The sequence below is a fragment of the Trichogramma pretiosum genome, unplaced genomic scaffold (genome assembly GCF_000599845.2).
Source record: "Trichogramma pretiosum strain Unisexual culture from Peru unplaced genomic scaffold, Tpre_2.0 scaffold12, whole genome shotgun sequence".
Taxonomy (NCBI): Eukaryota; Metazoa; Arthropoda; class Insecta; order Hymenoptera; family Trichogrammatidae; genus Trichogramma; species Trichogramma pretiosum.
This window is the reverse complement of record NW_019641690.1, coordinates 1,019,350-1,045,544: the sequence shown is the minus strand read 5'-3', so window position 1 is coordinate 1,045,544 and position 26,195 is coordinate 1,019,350. Positions and strand designations below refer to the sequence as shown.

General features: G+C 37.0%; 2 protein-coding genes across 7 annotated transcripts; both read left to right on the top strand.

The window, feature by feature from the left end:
* Window positions 1-34: 34 nt before the first annotated feature.
* Window positions 35-1,503, top strand: LOC106649762 (superoxide dismutase [Mn], mitochondrial). Its single transcript, XM_014367361.2, has 3 exons — window positions 35-369; window positions 557-855; window positions 943-1,503. The coding sequence occupies exons 1-3, from the start codon at window positions 332-334 to the stop codon at window positions 1,269-1,271; spliced, it is 666 nt and encodes a 221-aa protein (XP_014222847.1). The 5' UTR covers window positions 35-331; the 3' UTR covers window positions 1,272-1,503.
* Window positions 1,504-1,693: 190 nt separating this feature from the next.
* LOC106649850 (kinesin-like protein unc-104) lies at window positions 1,694-26,110 on the top strand. 6 transcript variants are annotated; one of them, XM_023461809.1, is made up of 27 exons: window positions 1,694-1,791; window positions 8,698-8,856; window positions 11,050-11,132; window positions 11,214-11,292; window positions 11,354-11,699; window positions 11,778-12,033; window positions 12,146-12,148; window positions 12,234-12,397; window positions 12,469-12,608; window positions 13,767-13,916; window positions 13,990-14,436; window positions 15,648-15,850; window positions 15,923-16,040; window positions 16,508-16,680; window positions 16,759-16,934; window positions 18,034-18,171; window positions 18,246-18,364; window positions 18,565-18,988; window positions 19,277-19,367; window positions 19,454-19,569; window positions 20,127-20,673; window positions 20,746-21,174; window positions 21,251-21,553; window positions 22,551-22,844; window positions 22,920-23,056; window positions 23,184-23,285; window positions 23,588-26,110. In XM_023461809.1, exons 2-27 carry the CDS (start codon window positions 8,757-8,759, stop codon window positions 23,724-23,726), a joined length of 5,277 nt encoding a protein of 1,758 aa, XP_023317577.1. In that variant the 5' UTR covers window positions 1,694-1,791; window positions 8,698-8,756; the 3' UTR covers window positions 23,727-26,110. The 6 variants fall into 6 exon arrangements, with proteins under 6 accessions (XP_023317577.1, XP_023317578.1, XP_023317576.1 ...); XM_023461810.1 differs by lacking the exon at window positions 1,694-1,791 and adding an exon at window positions 6,262-6,820 and having other exon boundaries at window positions 16,529-16,680; XM_023461808.1 differs by lacking the exon at window positions 1,694-1,791 and adding an exon at window positions 6,262-6,820.
* The last annotated feature ends 85 nt before the right edge of the window (window positions 26,111-26,195 follow it).

Sequence of the window (26,195 nt, the reverse complement as noted above, 5' to 3'; positions counted from 1 at the left end):
TCATAACCCATTCAATGTTTTTGCTTTCGATTCCGTCAATACGCGTATGTAACTTGACAGTTTGCTCGTTGTAAGAGATTCTGCAATCACGAAGTATAAATTTTGCGAAAAATGAAATGAAGTATCTTCGTGAATGAAGTGCGCGCGCACCTGTTCGCGATTTCCAGAAGCCACTCTTTATACACGTTACTGTATCAGAGTTTGATGGTGTCGCAATTCTGACACCGGCAAATATACATAACATTCTATACTTAGAACTGAATTGGCTGCTCTCGAAATCGCCAGTCTCCATTCTAGACCTGTCAGTTCAATTTTTTACTTTTTTAACAAAATGTTTGCTGTCAAACGGGCAATCCTAGCATGCTCAGGGTAAGTTGCTATCTTTTAACTGATATTAATGTATTAACTTTAAATTTTATATTTACCGCACACTTGTTAGTTAATATTATGTAATTTCTAACCTTTTGTTTTGCAGTAATTATCTTTGTCTTTTATCTATGAAAATTGACTTCACATGTGAAATGTCATTAGACTAAATTTGTTTTTATATTTTTAGGCGAGCTCCTTCAACTACTCTCATCCGATTGAAGCATAAATTACCAGAATTGCCTTATGATCACAGGGCGTTAGAACCCATTATCTGTGCTGAGATTATGGAATTGCACCATACTAAACATCATGCTACATATGTCAATAATCTAAATGTCGCAGAGGAAAAATTACATGAAGCAGTTGCTAAAGGAGATGTAAATGCTCAAATCGCTTTACAGCCAGCTATTAAATTTAATGGAGGAGGTCATTTAAATCACTCTATATTTTGGCAAAATCTGTCTCCAAATGGTGGAAAACCAGACGGTATGTATTCAGATTTGATCTACCTAAAAATGTTAACCTTGAAATTATTAATATTTTAAAATGTAACTGTTTATTTTGTGATTGCAGCTAGTCTCTTGCAACAGATTGAAAAAGATTTTTCCAGTATGGATGAAATGAAAAAAAGATTATCTGAAGCCACAATTGCTGTTCAAGGTTCAGGTTGGGGTTGGTTAGGGTATAATCCCAAAGATAAGAGACTCCAAATTGCTACTTGTGCAAACCAAGATCCATTGCAAGCGACAACAGGACTGATTCCTTTGTTTGGCATTGATGTGTGGGAACATGCTTACTATTTGCAATATAAAAATGTTCGCCCTGACTACGTTAAAGCAATTTTTGATATTGCAAATTGGAATGATATCAATTGTCGTTTTAAGAATGCTTGTGGTTGTTAAATTGTAGTCTTTAAGTAAAGCATTTAATACAGAGCTGGAAAAAGACATTTATAGGAATAGTAGTAGGTCAAAAAATTTCTCACAAGAATAAAAATATTGTTAATATTTAAAATTATTCCAATTATTGTTTTTCTAAACTTTCAGTAGAGATGTTCTGTGATTATTTGTTTGATATTTTTAGTACATAAACCAACAGAATTTTTAATAAAAACCTTCTGTGTTACAAAGTGAATTGCCTTATTTTTATTTAGTCATCATAATTTTTTAATATCTCAGTTTTCTAAAAAACTGAATAAAATTATTCGATTTTATTACATTTTCCAGGATTTCGTGAGAATCAATGGTTGTTTTTTAAAGTTCGCGGCGATCGATAAACTGCATATTTTTAAAACAACTACGAAGTGCCAACTTAAATATTGTATACAACAGAAACGATGGAACACAGATTGGTTTTCGCATCATGATCATGCACGACCGTCAGAGTTTCATCTAATATTGTCATTTCATCATTAAAGTCATGGTAAGTCAAGAAATTTTATTAAAATGTATTAGCATAATTTTGATAAATTATGAAATTGTCATTCTTTATCCAAAAAGAAAAAGTTTTCGGTAGCTTTTTTGCGAGTGATCCTTGATCGTCTGCTGAACGCTTGCATTTTCATGTTCCCACTCTACTCTGCGTAGAGTCACAAATGACAGCTGAGGAATTGTTTCTGCTAAATTTCTGCAAATGTAAGGCATATTTGTATCATGCGCACACGGTTGAACGCTATATATTATAAATATAGCTCTATAGTACAATTGCAACGAAGAGGGGTTTAGAAATCAAACATCAATCGTTTAAAGCTGAAATTTTAGCTAATTGATGTTTTAACACTTTAAGTCGATATTGTTTGCTTGTTATCGAATGACTCATAGGTGCACTGGTGTAGAACCTCGTAATACACTCGCGACGCCTATACAAGATTGTATATGTAACTGCATTTCCCACCTCGACATGTGCCTTTCCAATGCTGCGATAATTATTTTGTTGTCTTATGCTAACTCGGTTAAAATCGATTAATCTTTATATCAAAAAAGAAAAAATCCTGCAGATTTCAACATTAAAATTTTCTACATTAACTCAAGATCGACTTTATATAATAACTATATAAATTACGATCTTTCCTATAAAGTTAGAAATCACCAAATTATGAAAAACCATATAGATCGAATATGCGGCAGCTTTAAAATATTGCTAATGATTTTAGCGCGAAAATGACTCGGAATTCGACCTAATCAAAGTCATTATAGTAATGTCACTTATTCACCCTTTTCATTAAATGTACGTGTATGCCAAGCTGTAAGCATTAGCTCATCTAGTCGAGGATGACTCGATTGTACAGGTGTGATTATAGTCATTGTACGCTACCCCACGCGTCTGACCTCGCTTTATTCCTCCTATCCACCTATCGATGGTTATTCCTTTCGTACGAGCTGCATAAGATATTTACACCTTTGCTCTATTCATTTACTTTTACTCTGAATTTTTTAAATGCTTCCCCTTTATCAGTTGTACATTTTGATATTTCACACTGATCGATAAGGGCTTACTGAACGTATGTTCAGTAAGTTTAGTGTAATAGGTTTGTACTTTTCGAGTTTCGATTTAAAAATTTAATGTAAAATTTAATTGGCTTGCAAGCCAATTCCCACGGGGTTTTGGCTCGATTGTTTGAAAAGCTTACAATGTAGCTATAGAACGGTCGAGAGCACAAAGATAAAATAAGTTGCGCGTGCTGCGAGAAACTGCAAAAATTGACGGTTCTCAGGTGCACAAAATAAATTATAGTTCCATCTCGAGGGATGTTAAAAAAAAAAAAAAAGAAAATGTTGCCATCTCTGAGCTCAAGCTGTTATATATTTTCATCTCGTGCTTCGCTTACACTATGTTGTTTTACACGTTTAGCTATTGGCCCTCATTCTTCCTCCTTATAGTCTCTCTTGTAAAAACAGAAATATATCGGTCTGCGCACAGTAAGCACAATTCTATAGCTTGAACTTGTACGATGATATCGAATTTTGTATTTTTTTTTATAAATCAAGTGTTTTATGTTTAAACAATTTTAAACTTTTTTTTTCTAAAATCCTACATTTTCACATAGTTGTAAGAGTTATTATTATTATTAAAATTCGTCATATAGAAAACAGAAGCTTTCTTGTATCAATTCGATTTTTGAAAGTATTTTGTTTCTTTTACATGGGAAGAGTCATACGAAACACCATCAAGAATTTAATCTAGGGTTTAATGAAAATAATTTTATTACATATCCATGAGCAAATATTATATTACTAGAAAAAGAAGTAAAATCGATATTTTTTTAAGGAAATCTGATAATAATTTCAATCGATATTCCAAAATAATCAAATTACAAGTTATATGAAAAACTATCTACTCATTGCGTAGACGATCGGGGTTCAAGCTATTCGTAAATTTTTAAAAGTGTTGTATATATTTATATAACAAAGCATAATTAATCGATAGGCGAGGTCAAAGGTCTTTATACTACATGAGTGTATCGATCTAGACAGTAAAAACATGCATTCGCGTGTAACTTTTAAAAAGCTATGAAGTTCGCTCAGTCGAAAAGCAATCACATTAATTGCCCTTACAGCCAAATATATAATTCATAATAATTTTTTGTCCAAGGTTTCAGGGATTGATAAATAATTCAACACCTTATTTTTCTGTTTTTATGTACGTATATAAAATACTATCTTTTAATTAGATGAATTTTCACGATCGATAATTTGTTTATATTATATTTTCATTACAATCAAAATTACCCTGTCATAATTTATAGTTGGTTATGGTGCTAAAATAAAATTTGATATAATCCGTATGCTACAAATTTTTTCCTGTAATAAGTATTATTATTTTACTTATAATTCAAATGAAAATATTTAAGTAAGAGTAGGATATGTGGTCGCTCATTAGCAATAAGGTGGAAAGGTATTTAAGATTCACTAATTAAAATTTAATTTAGTGGAAGTGAATACGTGAACCTCGAAGGTATTGTTTCTTTGACTCCCAGGACGATATAAATTGTAGCTTATCTACTTACAAGCTACACTACGTAACATGTTTACGGCTTGTTTACCTTTTTGTTTTGGGTTTTATGATTTCTCATTTCGTGGAATGCATATGAGATAGGATCCAAGATCTCTTCAGCAAGTCCGTGTTTTTGTACATGGTAATTCGCCTTACTTTATGGATAATATTTAACGCTTGATATCAATAACTTTGAGTTGTAAATTATTAAACTTGAAATATTTGAAATATTCCAAATTTATAGAATGACATTATTCAAGAACGTGATGAAACCTATATTTTCCATACGACTCATAAAAGCTTTTTAAATTAACAGTATCTGTATAAATTTTTTCTAATTTAAAAATAAATTAGTTCAAATAATCGAAAAGTAACTGTTTTCATGATTGCATAAAAAGTAATTCGATAAAAAATGTAATTTTTGACTTTTTTCCGTACTTCGCTGGTTGAAACAACATAAAGATGTAAATCAAAATGTATATTATTCTCAGTGTCGTGAATCGTGACTAGACTACTAGGCGAGCATACAAAAAGGGATGACCTAATTACAATGACTGCCTGGGGATCGAGTTTGACCGAGAAAAATCATCCCAGATTCGAAAACAATTTGATCTGTTTGCAAGCGTAAAAATGGATGTAGAACGAGTTAATAGTGTTTGTCGCAATCTTTCCATAGATGTATACAAGTAACGATTGTTAACGCAGTTTGGCATTCTGATCAATTCGCGTTAGCCAGCGGTCGATCGACGATTTTCGCAGAATCGAGTTATATTATAAACCGGCAACGACCTTTGCACACGCGTAAAAATAAAGACCCTGTTTCGATGTAGTTACGTAATATTAACATGCAGCAGTATTTTTTTTTTTTTTTTTGACTCAAGTCCAACCATTTCAAGTGCTTTTTAGTTTTCAAAGCTAAAATTTAATGAAATTCCGTTTTCATTGATCACGTACATATGTATAAATACATATATTGGTTGAATCGTTGTAGCTATGTGCTTGCTCCCTCATATTGATCCTGTTAGTTTATATATACCCAAGTGTATCTATGTGCAACGACATGTTGCATATATATAATAAAATTTCTTATCTTTGTGTTAGCGTGTGAATTTAATGCCACGTAGTGCTGCCCCCTGCCGATGAAATTCATTGCCAATTTGAACCTGTATAAGCTAACACTTGCTTTCATAATAGCAGAGACAAATGCTTTGTGACTATTTCTATTCTTTTTTATAGCTTTTGTACCTCGTGTATGTATCATGTAATACATTTAATATTTCTAGGCGTCTATATACTTGTTATTAATTTGAAGCTTGCCATTGAAGCAATTAATGAATACTCTTTCATGTGTATGGTAGGTGTAGTAAATAGTAAAAACTTGGCGGAAAAATTTAACAAGTCAGTCTAAACACGTGTACAACACGCAATACGTATAATAATTGATATCGATTTTAACGTCATAGATTTAATTTTTTAATTAATTATTCATTGGCTGCTAAAATCGATGTATGAATTTGAACTTGTAGTGTGTTCAAATATGCATTCGAACTTTGTTCTTTGTTGAAACAATTGCTCTATTAAAAAACTCAATTTAAAATTTATACTCGAAAAAAGTTGTCGTCAGCCAATATTTTCACGTCATTTTTTTCTCTGGTGCCTGATTGACAGTCAAAAGACTAAGCTTGACTCGCGAGGGCAGCGATGTCGAGCAGACGCAAGCACGCGGCCGCATTATAGAAATGGTCTCCGCGGGGAGGTATGTATAGCGCTGCACGATGCACCCCCCGTGAGTGGGGTAAGGCTAGACCGACTACTGTACTGCGGGCAAGGGTGGGTGACGAAGCAGCAGCGACTGCGAACGCGCCGACGCGGGGCGAATTGTGCCGACGGCTGACGACGATAACGCCGAGACCGTCTCGACTCCCGAGGACACGGACGTTCGTTGGTGGATGCGAGCCAGCAGCCTGGTCAGTCGAAAAAGGCAGCAGTAGGCGCAGCACACGGGGCGGCTCTCGTCCTCGTCACTCTCGACCATGTCCTCGAGCAGCGACGCATTAGCAGCGGTCCTAACTACAGTAGCAGCCAGCTCCAAGGGGCCCTCTTCCGACTAAGAGTGGCCCATCCTGTAGTTGTTTCGCGCAGTGTTCCCAATCGCACGAGTAGTGTGCCCGTCGTCGCCATTAGTGTCCAGTGCTCAAAGCATCCCATCGAGCGGTCCTGGTCGTCGTTGCAGTAGCCCAGTTAATCGAGCTTTACCACTTGTCCGAAAGCTCGTCCTCTCCCCCGCCCACTCATCAGCTGACATTCCTCAGGATTTTACGTTTCCCTCGACGATTCCTCCGTACGCACCAACACACGAGTCAAGAGTGCGCCGCAGTGTTTCAGTGAAGTGTTGCCCCTGTGTAATTTTTCTCGAGTGCTACGCTTGTTTGCCCCGGGACTTGTCTTCGTGAGACGGGTGAGTTGCACTTTTCGACCATCGTAACTTTTCTGTTTGAGAGTATTATGTAGTCTGCGTGCAGCGAGCTTTCATTCGATGATTTAAGCGACGCGAGTTAGATGGCCTGCAGAAAAAGAGAGAGAGAGAGAGAGAGAGAGAGAGAGAGAGAGAGAGAGAACGAGAGGTAAAAATCGATGCCTCGCGCGCGAACTCCACTGCACTGCCTCTTCTCTGTCTCTGTCTCGCTCGGTGCTCCGTCTTGCTCGCGCTATCGATCAGCTCCCGGCCATCTGTGCGTAAGCCGTGACTTTTTCTTCCTTTTTATTTTCTCCTTTCCTCTCGCCTGACTATTTTGAGGCCATTTTTTTCAATGAATTTTCATTTTATTTATATAACATCGAGCTACGAATGCTTGATTCATTGCGCTGTCTTTTCTTCGTCGTTCAACCGGCCAACGTCAAATTTTCTCGCACTGTTTTTCTTCAATTTCTCACTCTCGAGTATGTAGGTAGATGCGCGCGCTTGCCTTTGTACGTATTGGACAGCTCATGGCTTGAATTCTATATCGTCTTAACAATAGGACCTTGAGCTTTCTTCCTTGGCAGCTATACTCCGTTAATTTGGGTGAACACGTTACCCTTAATGTTCAAATTATTTTCTATGAAGCCTCGTGTTGTAGCTTACCTTTTATCGAGAACAATCTGTTGAAGCTGACCCGTTCTTATGCGTCTACATGACTACGAACCCTTTGTTGATTCCATATATGACTTCCCTCTTGCTACGTCAGCTGACGTCGATACGCAAATACATTCAACCGAAGCTCTCGACATATACCCTCTTATACTACGCAAAGATAATATATTCCCTTGTTTTACCGCTGTCTGAGCTTCTTGTGGCTTTTGTTTGATATTCAATTATATTTGTAACTGATACTTCAACTTTTTTCCTATTTCTGATCTTATATTCAAGATTTATTGATCGTCTTTGGCTCTACTGTACCTTATAAGTAATTATACGTGCAAATTGTGAATCGTGAATTATCTAAATTTCTTGGAATCTGTAACGCAAAATATTTTATTGAACTGCATAAATGGTTACTAGAATATTTGCCTATAGATTCGTTGTATCAATACATTCTCGAGTGTAGCTATCAATTTAATTTTAAGCATGCACTCCTGAAAGCAAAAAATTTAAAAATTAGAATGAATTCATTTTTTATTTGGTTCGGTCAACTTACGTAAAACTATATGCCAATAATATTCCCACAAATTGTTTGTTTTGAATTATTAAGAACTTAACAGATTTTAATCCTATATATTTGGGTTAAAGCACACCAAATTTTTCCTGCGTAACATATTTATTCATAGTGTTTACGTTTTAAAGGGTGACTGCACAATCATACAGAAGATTAGCTTTTTAACTTATGCTTTGAACTCATTTGTGAAGTGTGATTATCCCGAAGACACTTTATTTACAATAAAAATTTAATTTAAATACCTTTTCACTCTTGTTGTGTTACGTTGTAAGATTAATGCACGACTATGAATACTTCAAAGTTTCGATAAAATAGCAAAATTTTTTTGGTCAAGATTTTAATCGTAATTTTTCCTTTCTATTAAATCCATTAATTCAGAACTTGATGACAATAGTTTGTGGTGGTTCATAACTTACATTTGCCTTAAAATAATTGCACTTTATTTAACATGGATACAATAAATTGTTATACAAGTTTTTACTTTTTTGTATTTTCGGTCTTTCGTGAATATGCCATTGATTCAAATCGTATATTTAATAAAGAAAAATTGATATGAATTAAAATTTAATTTTCCAATCGAAAACTTTTTACTAAATCATATGCTAGTTTGATGAACATTATTATGAATTATTTTTTTCAGACGAATTATTTATATTTTTGAGACAACTATAAACATAAGGATAATTCAAACTAATCAAGATGTCATCGGTAAAAGTCGCTGTGCGGGTTCGTCCCTTCAATATGAGGGAAATAACCCGAGAAGCTCAATGCATTATAGAAATGACTGGCAAAACCACATGTGAGTATATTTTAATGCCATCATCTTTTTATTTTTTCATCAGAGAAAAATTTCATGATTTAAAAAATAAAAAGAAAAGAAATAAGATATTTCTTTGTTTAGTTTGTAATACAATGCTGCTGATAATGAAATAGGTTTCTTTATTTGAAAGGTCGAATGCCACGGTATATTTACTGCCTTGTTTACTCACTAAGTTGGCAAATAAGCTTTAAGACGCGAAAAGAACTAAAAATAAAATAAAATACACATCTATAAAATTAAAGAAAATATCGAACATTTGAGTTGAATAATAATTTCGATGGTTCGAAAATAAACATATAGAAATGTCCAAATAGTCGATTTTTCGATTTTTAGTTACGTAAAAGTGTCGAGCTCATTATAATCTAGGGTTGAATTGTTAGAGATGGTCAGTATTGTTTTGAATTCAATTTTTATCTAAGGCGGTTTCTTTCGGATGATTTCGCGGATGTTCGCGACTGCCATGTTGCCGATCGATAAGTCGCTGCCGTAGTGGTGAGTCAGCCACCACTAGTCATGTTACACACGTTTATACTTAACTACTTTCATATATATATCTATATATATTTACTGCGATACAATATTACATACATATACGTGAATGCAGGGTTGAAGGTGCTATAGAATTTATTTTCTGTAATATATGAATATTTTTACTTCTTCTCTCTGAAACATTACGTCATATAATATTCGTTTATGTATACATTATGAGCTATATAATTCTCAATGCCTTCAAGCAATGATGCGTTTTATTCAGTCAGCGCGTGCAGAGGGGTGTGTTTTTAACGTTTTAATACTGTACAATTTGATTGTTATTTACCCTAAAAATTTTTCGTTTAGAAAAATTATCGCTCTCAATTTTTCGTTTGCGTGAAATTAGAGAACAATTGAATAAAAATCAATTGTAAATCCTTGCACAAATATTAAAAACAATTCACGAAGTGAACGTAAAAATAAGTTAAATTTCAAAGTCGATCCAATGTTATATTAACAACAATTGATTTATTAAACATTGTCCGTTTTTTTCAAACTATATTAGCTAATTGGCATGAACTTCCTTGTAGTTTCTGAACAGCTGTTAGTTTAAAATTAGAAAAAGCTTCTTTCAATTTTTTGACACGTTCCATTCTGCATTTCTAATGACTGCGACATATTAAAAGCATTTGAAGGTAAACTAATCTTTATCTAAAAAAAAATGTATGAAGATTAGAAGATAGAAACTTTGGATTAACATAAAGTCATGCGAGAAATAAACTAATGAAAGGGTGCAAAGCTGCAACATTGAATTATCGGAAAACATTGCGCAACGTTGCTTCACAATCGAACATCTGAAAAATTTTACTCCATTGATCGAGCGCAGAGCACAGAAAATTCATAAAAACAAGCAATACGGAATGCGTCCGCGTGCGGAGGTGACGGGGTACGCGCACATAAACATCTATGCATGGTTTATACAACGGGAAAACGTTATAGCGACGCTGTGACGTCTGGGTGGTCTCGGGAGAAAGGGCAACACATACGCACATGGTTATGCGCACTTTATATACTCGCATAAAGTTACTACTCGGGCACCGTATTCGCCTACGCGCTCAAAGGTTTTTTTGCTCTGTTTCTACATAATCGACCAATCACTCGTTGCTGCGTGAATTTACGATCATATCTGTCTCGAAAAGTAATGCACCGCTTGCATTGCACTTGAGGATGAGACATAATTGCTCAGTCGGAAATCCAGCGATTAACTTCTATTGATTTTTATTTTTTATCAGTTCAAAACTTAATTTTTATTTTTTAGAACATCAAATACCTCATTTTCAATTTAGTTTACATTCAACTGCGTGATTGGAAATATTATTTTTCTTTCTTGGTAGCAGATTATGATGATTTTATTGGGGCATTTTTGTTCGCACAGATAAACCCTTTTTTTAGATGTGTATAATAGTGTAGACAAAAGAAGTACTCGATCTTCGTTATATGACTTTTCACATCTGCTGATAAAAAATAGTCGAGTGCCATTACACTGTGTATGAAAAATAATCGTCTTTTATAAAGGTTGAATTTCAACTCTTGAGTTGATAAAAATTAAATCTAAAAAGTATTAAAGAATAATATTTCGAATTATTATAAATGTAATGGTTATTTAATAAAAATAATACTTATTATCACTATTCGATATAGCTATAACAAACCCTAAAGCACCAGCTGGGACAAAAGATGCTACCAAAAGTTTCAACTACGATTATTCTTACTTTTCTATGGATGTGAGTAATGATAAAGCACTAAATTGTTTTTTCATTTTTCAGACGAAGAATAAAATTAAGTTAACGGAAATTTTTTTTCAGCCAAATGACGACGATTACTCGTCGCAAATTATGGTTTATAAAGATATTGGAGAAGAAATGTTGGAGCATGCTTTCGAAGGTAGTTATCGTAAAATAATCTAAGAATTAATTAAGAGAATAATTAACTGCCTTCCTTCTAGGTTACAACGTTTGTATATTTGCGTACGGGCAAACGGGCGCCGGAAAGTCGTACACAATGATGGGGAAGCAGGAAGAGGGTCAAGAGGGTATCATTCCACAAATCTGCAAGGACTTATTTAATCGAATTAGCGATAGTTCGGCCGAAGATATGAAACACTCCGTCGAGGTCAGTTACATGGAGATCTATTGCGAGCGCGTGCGCGATCTTCTGAACCCGAAAAACAAAGGCAATCTAAGAGTTCGAGAGCACCCATTACTTGGACCTTATGTCGAAGATCTCTCCAAGCTAGCCGTTATGTCTTACGAGGATATTCATGATCTTATTGACGAAGGAAATAAAGCCAGGTAATTTATATGCTATATCATATAATTTATATTTTTTGATTATTTTATACATTTTTTTGGAATTCTTGAAATTTTCAGAACGGTGGCGGCGACAAACATGAACGAGACATCTAGTAGATCACATGCAGTGTTTACGATATTTTTCACGCAACATAGACAAGACAGTTCGACGGGTTTGGCTACCGAAAAAGTCAGCAAAATTTCGCTCGTCGATTTGGCTGGTTCAGAACGGGCCGATTCTACTGGAGCCAAAGGAACCAGACTGAAAGAAGGTGCTAACATCAACAAAAGCTTGACAACCCTCGGAAAAGTCATAAGTGCTCTTGCTGAAATCGTAAGTTTTTCTTGTAAGCCAGAATTATCATTTCAAATGAATATAAATAATGTTGATTTTTTTTTCTTTTATTTGCTATTTTCCGCACTGCAACATATGTTTCGATTGAAAGGCGGTAAGTCATAGATTTTATGTTGTCGAGTCTTTACATTTTTATGATAATTCTGTACGTTATTATCTCAATTGAATACGTTTTCTAGGCTTCAAAAGACAAAAAGAAAAAGAAGGCCGATTTCATTCCTTATCGAGATTCTGTACTGACGTGGTTGTTGCGAGAAAACCTTGGCGGAAATTCTAAAACAGCTATGATAGCAGCTATTAGTCCTGCAGATATAAATTACGACGAAACCCTTTCAACGTTACGGTAAGTTCATTGTATTCATTAAAATGTTATCCTCTACAATGAAATCCCATATAAGTGCATTGTTTTCTCAGATATGCGGATAGAGCCAAACAGATAGTTTGCAAGGCTGTGGTTAACGAAGATGCCAATGCTAAGATCATCCGAGAGCTTAAAGAGGAAATTCAAAAACTACGGGAGCTTTTAAAGCAAGAGGGAATCGATTACCAAGAAGGTAATGTACATCGATTACAACACACTTATTACGGTGTTTTTACTCATAAAAACCATATCCATAAAAATATAACCTATATCCATAAAAACCATAATAATCGGTGTCTAACCAGAATGTCTTTGATTACGTTCATATGTGTCAAGTTTAAATTGATGCTAATGATCGAAAAAAATTTTTTTCTTGAATTATCTGTCTACAATTATAAACGAAGGAAAAATTGACCTCTTCGATCATCAATGTCGATAAAAACTCGAAATTTATGAGCATTTATTGTTTTGTCATTTATTTATTAAAGAAATTGCGAGTATAAAAATAGGCACGTAATTAAAATTCTTTTTTGTCTCCTGCTACTGCGTAGGCCCAGATGGTAGAATAATGTACGAAAAAAATGAGTCTAGTAAGTAAATCAAAGAATCGTGACATTTGAGTAGCCGATTTGCATTTTTTTACTTGCTTACTTTACGGCTTGTTATTTTGATGTTCAAGATTTTGTCTTTTTATATTACCACAACTACGCCACTACAATTAAAAATCAACTGTGATTTGAAAAAAGTTAAAAATTCTCAGACGGCACAATTCTGAAAATATTCTATTTTATCCATTGAGTGATGTAGATTTAAGTCACGTGTTTGACATAAATTAAGAATAATCGTGGTTTAATTTTGTTCCGACGGTTTATAAGGTCCAAAAGTTTTTTTAATCAGATGTGTTATCACATGACTAATGATTATTTTTGTGTGTGTGTGCATTCGTTACAAGTTTTTTGACAAAATTAAGTTGTTGATAAAAATTATTTTTCCACCTCGTCTTGAAATAAATTTTAGCAAAATCTAAATCAAGGCTCGGCGTGTCTACACTTTTTCATTTTTTGAATTTTTTACCAGTAATTTAACTTGAAAATAAACGGTTGAGGAATTTGTAGAATTAGTAGCATTTTTGAAGAATTATGAACACAAACACGTCCAAGTTAAGCGTTCTGATCACAAGTTTGTTTCAAATTAAAATATCTTTATGATGGTTTCATTTTGCTTTCAATGAAGATATAAGAGATTGAATGATAGCTGATTATTTTAAGAGCTTCTACACAGATTTGTCTACTCCGTAGGGGGTGATGACACGAAATGTGCTCGATTCTAATAATTTACTTTTCTTTTGCAGGAGACATAACGTGTTTTATAAGGAATGCGAACACGAAACGAGAAGACGATCAAAAGGAACCATCGCGCCAGCGACTCCCTTCTCACGGAACGTCAACCTTGGCCGAAGAGGCCGTAGAACAACTTCAGGCCTCGGAAAAGCTAATAGCCGGTGCGTGACAGGAGAAATGACTTTGGTTGAAAGTAAATAGGAGCAAAAATGAATTGTCGATTCTCAATTGCAGAGTTAAACGAAACGTGGGAGGAAAAGTTGAAACGAACCGAAGCGATCCGGGTTCAACGAGAAGCCGTGTTCGCCGAAATGGGAGTGGCCGTGAAGGAAGACGGCGTAACCGTAGGCGTGTTTTCACCGAAGAAGACGCCGCACTTGGTCAATCTGAACGAGGATCCTCTGATGTCGGAGTGCCTGATTTACTACATAAAGGACGGCTTCACGCGAATCGGCAGCGCCGAGGCCAATATTCCCCAAGATATACAGCTGTCAGGTCCGCACATTCTAAGCGAACATTGCGTCTTCGAAAATCACGAGGGGGTAATAACCCTGATACCAAAGAAGGGCGCACTGATTTACGTCAACGGGCGCGCAGTGACGGAGCCACTTCTTCTCAAGACCGGCTCTCGAGTCATTCTCGGCAAGAACCACGTATTCAGATTCAACCATCCCGATCAAGGTTTGTTATTATCCAAACGACTTCATTAACGTGTACTTTTTTGTTCGGAACTAACACTTCGATTCCGGTTGCGTTAGGTTGAAATAAGATCAGATATAGCATTCACATTGAAGTCTTACACACACGTATTATCAGAAAACGATTCACTAAACAATTTTATAAAAATATTCGATGCCTAGCTATTTATGTGATATATATAGTGTTAAAATTTATATGCCAAGACTTCCGAACGACTTGACGAACTTCCAATCAATTTTTTCTGGTTTCATTGTAAAGCTTTTGTTGATTCGATTCGTGCTGAAATTTTCGAATTCGAAGTCACGTTTTAAATTTTTTTTAGTTTACTGTTTTTTGGTGTTTTTTTTTTTGCTGACAATTGTTGTGCTTCTAAATTTCGTATAGCAGATACCCCGTCCAAAGATGTTCGTCGTTCTGGAGGCGATAAAAGACCCGCGAAACGCCCATAGATTCAACATGGTTCACTCCTCGTTATCTCGTGTTCTCAGCCCTGACACTTTACGCTAGCTCGGATTTGCAATCAGAATAACTTCCAGTTGTTTTTTACAATGGTACACATCAATTTCTGCGAAAACGATTGAGGTTTTGTTGTACAGTTTATAAAAATTGTGATTTCATGAAAATTTATTCCTTAAATTAATTATTTTCTTGTTTGTGCTTAACTTCTCTTGTTTGAATTAATTGAGTATTGTTTTTATTACTTTTCTAAGCTCTCTTATTTTATTTACGCAAAAAAGAGAGCTTTAAAGCTCTTGTAGGTCGCACTTTTTTGTTGTTGCGTGAAAAATTTGCACATTGAGTATGATTGCACAATTTTCCAGTCATGGACTGTAAACGTTATATCAATAGGCTTAAGAGCTCAAGTTCGTATTAACAAAGAAAGTCCAACTATCTCTCTTGTCTCCTATCCTAATTTTTAAGCTTTCAGATGCAATCTTGGTGTGTATATGTATAAATTCATGCATATGTACATGCAGATTTGCAGTAGATTCACAGAAAATTATTGGAAGCAGATATAGTTTTGGTATACATGTTCAAGCTCACTAAAAATACTTTAACGAATTAAACAGACACGGCCTCAATTTTATGCTAAAAATATTTAAAAAATGTAAAAATGCGTGGAATTTTATTTCGTCTTTTAAACATAGAAAACAATCGCACGGTTAGAATGATAATGTTTAATTATTCAATAGTTCGCGAACGTCGAGAGAAGAGCTCTCCAGCCGAGACTCCAGGCAGTGGAGAGAACGTCGACTGGAACTTCGCTCAAATCGAGCTGCTGGAGAAACAGGGCATAGATCTGAAAGCGGAGATGGAGAAACGTCTTTATGTTCTGGAGGAGCAGTTCCGCAAAGAAAAGGAAGAAGCCGACCAACTGTTCGAAGAACAGAGAAAAGTACGAATGAACCTAAGCTTATGATTTCTAATATTTTATTATCTTTATACTTATCATGGCGTTTGTTTCTAGAATTACGAAGCTCGAATAGACGCACTACAAAAGCAAGTCGAGGAACAAAGCATGACGATGTCAATGTACAGCAGTTACACACCTGAAGACTTCAACAATATTGAAGAAGATATCTTTGGTAGAACTTATTTTTTCATGTAGTCATTCATACTACTTTAGCATTTGTGATAATCATTGATTTTTTCGCTTGGGCCTGAATATTAACGAACGATCACCATGATAATTGAAATAATATTTACACTCTTATTTGCATGAGCAAAATATTGACAATCAAATGTCTTTTGCAGCTTTTTTAATTTTTCAATATAAAACTGTTTTTTTATACTCTGTATAGCAATTATTGCTGACTTTTATCACTTATAACATTTAAAAACAATTTAATTAAAATACAAATCTCATTCATTCATCAAAAAATGAATATTTGAACAAAGACACTTATACTAATACATTGCACTATTGCAAATTTACGTCTTCTTTTTTTTTAATCAAAATTAGCCAAAACGAGTACCACTCGCGATTTAGAGTACTTTGTAGATTTTTGCTTGGCTTATCTGACTGTTTCGCTCGGTGATTGTTACATTTCAGTCAACCCATTATTTGACGCAGAGAGCAACTGGGGCGAGCGAGAGTTTCAATTGGCTAATTGGGCTTTTCGTAAATGGAAGTATCATCAGTTCACCAGTCTTAGAGATGATCTTTGGGGTAACGCCATATTCCTTAAAGAGGCCAATGCCATTTCGGTTGAATTAAAGAAGAAGGTAAGGTTTAGGAAAATCGATTAATACATCAATTCTCACTTTTAAAATTACCGTTGCTCAATTTTTTCTTTTTTACAGGTGCAATTCCAATTTACTCTACTTACTGATACTTTATATTCGCCGCTACCTCCTGATCTTCTTCCTGTGGAGGACGATGAAGAAGAAGAACGGCCATTTCCTCGGACCATTGTTGCTGTTGAAGTGCAAGACTTAAAAAATGGAGCTACGCATTACTGGACCTTGGATAAACTGAGGTACAAACATTTGCAATATTTTCAACTTTCTAAGCTGTTGATTTCTGTTCACTTATACTATTTTGAGACCCGACACTGAAACATTCCATACAAGCTCACATGACGGACCTTAACATTTGTCGCACGTGCAGTTAATACGTGACAACAGTAAGACTCGTTGTGCGATTTCGATTGATTTTTAAAGAAAAACGACTAGAATTTTTATGAGTGATAATTATTACGATACTTCACGCGATAAAGAATTCCTTGGTGCACGAATTGCATATGACTGTATGAAGATATAGAAGTGTTGCGAATTTGATTTTAATTAAGAATAATTATTGGCTTTTTAGACAGCGTTTGGAGTTGATGCGACACGTGTACAATGGTGATTCTGATGTGAGTCCCCCGGAGGTGTTTGAGGACGTTGTTCAATCGAAGCTATCGCTATCATATCTCTTACCTTCGAGGTTGGTGCTCGGTACGCGCGCACGACGAGTCTCTGTGACGACGCGCATTTTCTCCAATTATTCCTCACATTTCTTGTGCTGTTGTTATTGCTTCTTGCTGTCCATTTTTAAAGTTTTTCTCTAAAATTCCGCAGCGAGAAAAGTTTTCTTTTCAATATTATTTACACACAACTCCATCTCTAATAAGCTTTTCAGATCATACATTCATTGCATGAATTTATCATATAACGGGCTCATCAAATGATCTGCTGGGTCTGCTCGGATATTTTTTCCATTTCACAATTATATTTTATCATTTGTGCAATTATCAACAATGTTGAAATGTGTGTTTTGGTATAAAAGTTTCACTTATTCGCCAAAGATTAATTTAGTTTACCACATCAAAGAAAATATGCTCAGTGCCATTCAGATACTATTACGATCAAACCATTCACGTGTAATGATTATGTCTTATAGGGATCACTTTATTTAAATTGGTATAGACCTCAAAGTTATACGTATAATACATGAAATTCTAGCTCGGTGATTAACACTCGTTGCTTTTTGTTAAAAAAAACATGTCTAAAAAGTACAGCATGACTGGAAATGGCTTCGATTTTTTGATCTTATAAGATATTAGCAATTAAATGCCGTATAATTTATTCATATAGGCAAAGACTGGAATTAATGAGAGAGATGTATCACAACGAAGCTGAATTATCCCCTACGTCACCTGATTATAACATTGAAAGTATTACCGGTGGAGATCCTTTCTATGATCGCTTCCCATGGTTCCGCATGGTTGGCAGGTACGATTAAGTTGTCAAAAAACAGATTTTACCTTCAAAAGTTTCAACGATAACAATGGATGTTAAATTTCCAGATCATTTGTATATTTGAGTAATCTTCTTTACCCAACACCATTGATTCACAAAATAGCTATCGTTAACGAAAAAGGAGATGTCAAAGGTTATCTTAGAGTGGCTGTACAAGCTGTTGTTGGTACGTAATTTTTCCATATGCAATAAAAAAATTTGTTTTAGATTGTAATTAAAATCTAGTTTTTAAAAATTGAAATACGTGGTATATTAATTTTTAAAAATGAATACTGGAAAAAAATGAATTAAAAAAAGACAAATTAGTTAATTATTGCTAGTAGCCAAATGGCTTTTCAAAAAATACTTATGAGTGCAATGTCCTAGAAGAGGAAAACAGTGAATACTCAAGTGGAGTACGTCAATCTGCTCGCATCTCGTTCGACGACGACTTATTTGGAACGCAACGGCGAAATCGACGCAACACTCTTCTGGCTCAGACTCTTGATAAGAACCAGCAACAAGCACAAATAGTGTCCCAAGATGATCGAGTGGTAGAGGGACAGCAAAATCAAGAAAATAAAGAAACAAATATCAAAGGAGAAGTTATACGCGAAACAAAGGAATTGAAAGAGGATGAGGAGGTTGGTGATGCAGACAGTGGCCGGGGCGACAGTTCAGTATCGAGCGATATGAAGGAGGACGAATTACCAGAACACCTGCAACCCGGTCAAGAATTTACTTTCCGTGTGACTGTGTTGCAGGCCATGGGCATTGCCACCGAGTATGCGGACATCTTCTGTCAATTTAAGTAAGATACTTTTCAATATATAAAATTACTAGATATATTCTAACGTATAATTCACAAATCTACTTTTATCGAGGTTTGAAAAAGTAAAAAAAGTAAGAAATAAAAAAACATTTGAAAAGGTTTATTTTTTATAATTAAATGTACCGAGCAATGATTTATAAATATGTATTTCTCGTTTTTTTATGCTGAAAGTTTTTTTTATATTGCTGTGTACAAATAACATAAATCATATTATACATTCATAAAGTACATTAAAATATCTGAAATGTTGTATTTCGTGATTTACAGCTTCTTGCACAGACATGACGAAGCTTTCTCAACAGAGCCTGTCAAGAATACTGGAAAAGGCAATCCTCCCGGATTTTACCATGTTCAGAACGTAAGCAGAAAACTTTTCACGGGTTTAGCAATAATATAAACCGATAAAAATTTCAATAAACTCAATATATTCATTGGTCTGTTCAGATAACGGTGACAGTGACGAAGTCATTCATCGAGTACTTAAAAACGCAGCCTATAGTATTTGAGGTCTTTGGCCATTACCAACAACATCCTCTGCACAAAGATGCTAAACTCGAGTAGTAAGTGTTCATCGATAATTTCGTTAAACTTTGAAACGTCCACTTCGCACACGTTATTTTTTTATGGAGTTATTTATACCCCGTAATTTTACCTCCAGATAGTTTCACCATAAATGGCTTACATACCGCGTACCTGGTATATTTAGAATTTTTTGTATCAACGCCGATAGTGCAAGAGCTTACACGTTGGTTTTTTTTAATTATGTTTTTTTCTGAAGGATGACAAAAAAGTAACTTTGCAAATACTAAAAGCGCTAAAAGTGACTGTGATAAATTTAACTGCGAACTTTCTATACGCACATACCCTGCACCTACGCATTCCTTGATAAAACTCGATAACGAAGTTATAAGGGTAGCCTGTCGTACGTTACTGACGCGCTTGTACGTAAATTCCACGGTTCGAGTGCCGTGAAAAAAAAACTTGAAAACAATAGCGCGCATGCCCCCTTTATTTTCCGGAACCTTTTAATGGAGTGCTCGTGCTTCGTCCGAGTAACTTCATCAAGCGAAAAAAGAAGGAGAATGTAGGTGCACTGATGGATGTGTTCATTGCGTAGCGTACGCCAGCCGCCAAAGAGGATGCTGCCACCGTCGATTCCAATAAGTCAGCCCGTGCGCTCGGCCAAATTTGGCCAATGCGTGCTGCAGCAGTCGCCGAGCACTTCGCACGTACACGCCAAGTACGACCTGCTCGTCTGGTTCGAGATCTGCGAACTGGCCCCGAACGGCGAGTACGTGGCTTGCGTGGTCGACCACAGCGACGATCTGCCCTGTCGCGGCCTCTTCCTGCTCCACCAAGGCATCCAGCGACGCATTCGCATCACCATCGTGCACGAGCAGGCCAGCGAGTTGCGCTGGAAGGACGTGCGCGAGCTCGTCGTTGGCCGCATACGCAACACCCCGGAGCCCGAGGAGGAGGACAACGACTCGTCGGTTCTGTCTCTCGGCCTCTTCCCCGGCGAAGTTCTCGAGCTACCGGGCGACGACCGTTGCATGTACCGATTCGAGGCTGCTTGGGACAGCTCGCTTCACAACTCCGCCTTACTCAATCGCGTTACCTCTTACGGCGAACAGATTTTCATGACTATTTCCGCTTACCTCGAAGTATGTTGTTTTTTTCTCGTAGAATAGATCATTTAGTCAGTATTTTATTGACATCGCTGTTTCTTGCAAAAGCTGGAGAACTGCGGCAGGCCAGCTATCGTCACCAAGGACCTCAGTATGATAATCTATGGTCGAGACGCTAGAGTAGGACCTCGCTCGCTGAAGCATCTGTTCAGCGGCAGCTATCGAAATCAGGAGGCCAACAGGCTCAGCGGCGTTTACGAGCTTGTATTGCGTCGGGCTTCCGAAGCCGGTGTACAAAGGAGACAGAGACGCGTGCTCGATACCAGCTCAACTTACGTCAGAGGCGAAGAGAATTTGGATGGATGGCGACCACGCGGCGACAGTCTTATCTTCGATCATCAGTGGGAACTCGAAAAACTCACAAGACTCGAGGAAGTCGAACGTGTTCGGCACACTTTGTTGTTGCGTGAAAAACTCGGCATTGACAAAAACGTTTTCTGCAATAAAGCTACCCATGATTTCACCAAGAGTGAAAAGGTAGAGAGCTTTCGCATTTGATTTGATCAATTGGTAACAAAAAAAGGAAAAATTAATTGGTATGATTAAATTCTAGGAGGTATGCAACATGGTGGCTAAGGCGACCAACGAGTCGCACGCAAGTCCGGTTCATTTGAAGAAAACAGTCAGCAAGGACGTTTACGAACCATGGGAGATGACTGAGCGCGAGCGCGAAATAGCGACCAAGTACGTCAAACTGATTCAAGGCAGAATACCGAGCAAGGAGCCGATCGTTATGTCGGACGTATCACCGGGTGACGATACCCTCGGCGATATAACGGCGTCTATGGTATCCTCTGTCGTCTCTTCGTCCTCCCAAGAGTCAGTATACACACGTTTATGCGATCGCAAAAAGCAGGTAACTTTTTTCCTCGTATTGCCTGAAACGCCAAGTAGCCGTTGTCTCTTCCTCTTCATGAGTATCGTACGAGCTTGTTCATCCGTATTAAGTCGTTATGCATTTCCATTAATATGTGAGTTTCACTTACAAGTTTAGCTAATTTTATTTCAACTGAACATTTCAAGGTAAATCATTAATATAATGAGGTACGATTTTTCACTTTATTCAATAACGTAAATAAGATGATTCAGATTGACGTATTTTTAAACGATGAAAACTCTCTTTTCACTTGCTGTCGATAAATTTATTAGCGATTGATATAATTTTGCATAATATGGAATATACGAATACAGCATTTTCCTGCAAAAATAAATGAAAAATCAATTTCAGCTTCCTTAAATATCTGATTTCATCGTGTTGATATTGAACCGTAGACAAGCTCGGAAATTGGCTCATTATAAATGCAATATCAAAATCGATGAATTTTCAATATAAATTAACTGGAATTAGATACAGTTTGAAATTGATAAGCGTTTACTTGTATACGACCATTATTCGTTGATGTTTCATTAGATGCCAGTGAAAGGTGAGCATTATATTAGGAAAGCGGGTGCGCGGAGAAGAAGGGAAAGGGGTGTCGCGTGGGTGGAAGGCAATGAATATATCGAACTGTTACGTCGCTCGCGCGTAGACTCGAGAAAGATCGAATGTTTGCTTAAGCGAACGACGCGTGACGTTTCCCAACGCAATGAGCACTTATACCAGCGACTCGCATACATTAAAAGGCACTCTCATCGTCCTTCGTCGTATTTCACGAGCCAGTTCACCGATGAACTCGCTGCATCGCATCTTACTTTGAGCAAACATTTATCCAAGCAGTAGCATAATAACAATATATCATGTCATCGTAAACGTCGTAAAAAAGAGACGAGACAACCAGAGCTAGAGCCAGATAAGAGCGAACATATCGAAGCTCGACGCGTCTCGGGTGATACAGGAGAGCTGTTACTTGCAGTCGGGGCATGTAATCAGGAGCAGGTCTAAGTCGTGCATCTTTAGGTTGACGTCGCCGGAGCGCACGAAGCTGCTCGAGCTGCAGGAGAGCATAATAGCCGGCGGAGAGGCGGCCGCGTGCTTCCACGGCTCCTCGGTGGCACCGAGCCCCCTAGGCTCCGTCTCCCCATCCAAGGAGAATCTCGTGCTCTACGTGCCCGAGGTTGAGGAGATTCGCATCAGTCCGGTGATCGCGCGAAAGGGCTACCTCAACGTACTCGAACATAAAACAAATGGATGGAAGAAGCGATGGGTGGTAAGTAGATTCATTCGCCACACTTGATATTTTTCACGTTATATCGACCAAAATCTTCGATTTTTGCCTTCGCAGTCGGTGCGCAGACCATACGTTTTCATTTTCCGCGACGAGAAGGATCCAGTTGAGAGAGCCTTGATCAATTTGGCCACCGCCCAAGTTGAATACTCCGAAGATCAGCTGGCCATGGTCAAAGTACCTAATACATTTAGGTAATAACAACTTGTACTTGTTTCAACAGAAACGTTGAATAAGTTTTTTAATCTATTAAGCGAATTTTGTTGATTCACGCATCCATTACTGTAATCGAATCATGTCGTTTTATTTTGCATGCAATAGCGTCGTGACAAAACACCGAGGTTACCTCCTGCAAACTCTCGGTGACAAGGAGGTTTACGATTGGCTCTACGCCATCAACCCACTTTTAGCCGGACAAATAAGGTGCGTTGAACACTGTTTTTATTTGCATAAATGAGAATAATACGGACGTGCGATGCGAAAACTAGACAGAGTAGGGTTTCGAATTTCCCTCGAGTATAGAAAATATTTTTCTTCTCTTGGAAGAATTCGAAATATTCCACTCTTGTTTCAAGTAAATTTGAAGTTACTACCTAAGGTATATCGGTATCCCGAAGCAACCTTATTATGATGGATTTTTTTTAATAGTCTAGTTTTCGTGTCTGGCGTCGCTGTACAGCGAACAAAGCGAAACTAAAGCGCGAAATGTAAATTCTCTTACACAGGTCAAAGTTGGCACGCAAGGGGCCGGGAGCCATTGGAGGAATTCCAATCAGTCTGAGCAGCGAAAAGGTCGTGGCATCGGGAATGGCCCAGACAACGGCTGCAGTGTCATCGGCCGAGGCTCAGGCTCAAGCCAAGTGAGTGGCAGATTCGCTGGCCGAAATGTTGGACTGCTGGACCAAGGCATCACGGGTCTACTTGAGCCGGTCGCACAACGTTCTGGATGCAAAGCTGGACTGGTGCAGTTTCAGGTTTCCCTTCGTTTTCGATTGAACGGCTTGTGCGAGGTCGAGGCGTCAGTAGCTGTACACGTCTTTTTGCGCAACGCCGCTGTTGCTCGTGCAGGCGAACCCGCGCGCCTCCCTCACTTTGACCGATGCCACTGGATCCAGTTTCTCCTTCGTCTCCGCCTTCATTTCTGACGTTTTCTCGATTGGTCGAGTGCCCGAAGATAGGTGCGTCGTGCAAGGATCAAACGCTTTATATAAAAAATTGCTATTGACCCGAGCCAATCGTGTCCAGCGAATCCGATCTCACGCTAACTTGTAACTTTGTAACTGTATCTCACTCTCTGAATTTCTCTCTCTCTCTCTCTATCTTATTTATTGATCTTTTACTTTCTCACTGTCTCCGGATTTGTAAATTCGCATGGGAATTACATGCGAAACATTGATGCAACATTGGGCTTCAAAATCACCTTCAGACCGACTATGGTTTTTTGAATACAAGTTAGTCCAGGTGCTTTTATTACGTCGTATGACATAGTAATAATGTTGTTACAATATTTAAGAATATGAAGCTGTAAATCGGACCTACAATATACTTGAATTTTAAGCCCTAGCACGTGATGAATAAAGACAGAGAAAAAAGGTATAAATTTTGGAGCAGTATTTCATTATTTATAATGAAGCTGGCAAGCGCGTGAGCGCCTTCAATTTGCTCGCCCAATTATTGTGTGTGATTTGAGCTATTATTAATGCATATTGTTGACTACATGATTGTGGTCAAAATTTTTTTAACGTTCACTACCCCTCTTCCGCTTTCTATTTCAGAAATGAATTGTGGATTGTATACGACACAAATTGATAATGCTTGCAATCATACAATCAACGAGTAAAGAAGTGAGCAAACTCGTTTTTTTTAGCAAAGTGGGCGAGAGCACGAGCATCAGTGATTATTAAATGTAAAACTTTGATATATGTGGCGCAAAGTTATATGAATAATATAATTACGATTAATTTTAAAGTTGATATTGACAATGATATTATAAATATTCCTATGATTATTGTTATCGGGCGATCATCATAACTATTGTTTTCGAAGAGTATTTAATAATTTGTATTATTAAATAAAAAGACACATACGCAATTTAGTAGCTCACCAGAGCTTATATTCGCGAAGAAAGGAGGAGGATAATTTGTCGTGGGGAAATAAGTCAATGTTCGAGTAGCGCATTGTAAATGAAAATGTAACTAATCGAGTATCGCTTGCTGATTGTTTTAGGATTTAGTACACCGATCGATTATATTCGTACCGACGATTATTAACTTGTATAGTTTTATTTTGTTATCGATTGCAGCAGCGGCATCATGTCATTTATGCAAAAATGCAATGCTGCATGTACAATGATTACCTGAGGGAACAGTTGCGAAAATATATAGTAGTTGGAGCGAGGAGGAGTGAAATAGAAGTAAGGGAAATGCAGGTTCAGCCACCTCGCTGCATTTGGTTAATATTATAGACTATAGCGCGCGCGCGCGCGAAAGACAGAGAATATAAGTGTGCACGCTTGCAGTATAGTATATTATAAGGCTGCGTAAGTAATCGCCAACTCTTGCCACGCGCGCCAGTGCACCAGCTCAGCCGTGTGCACGAGCCAGTGTCCCGCTGGGCCCTGCTACGCGTATACTCGAGAGCTGCCTGTGCTTATTGCACCAAGCGAGTTGAGAGTTGCGCGACACGCTGCAGGACGCGACGATGTTGTCTAAAGATGAAGCTACACCCACCTACCGACAGCGCAGAACTTTATCATTCTCACCGAGCGATATTATACTCGGGTCATCGTGTGAAAGATATTACCACTAATATACCCGCAAACATTCTGACATAATATATATTATATATACGAGCAAGTGGTATTGTGCATACACCAACACCGACACCAGCCACACATGTCACATACACACTCACATGATTATATAAATAGATAGCTATATGAATAACAGAGAAAAAAAATATGCGTAAATCAATTTATACATAATATGTACACGACGTTGTTTTGCATGCAATTACAAACAAAATTAAATTCATGGACTACGGCAAAAATATTATATTCCGAGACGAACGAATGTTTTTGATTGAATGCTTGGAGCAAAACCATAATGTAAAAATTCTGCTAATTGTAATATCTGTTTTCCAACTGAAAGATTACAGATATCCAATTATTATCATTTGTACGTTACCATTATATACATAAATATATATAGAAAAATAAACGAAAACTTAATATTTGTGCAAGACCCTGTTACGAAATGTTTTGTTTCGGTCTTTTTATCGCTTAAAAAATAGTCCATTGTCGAATCATGCATTATAAGCTGTGCAATGTGCATC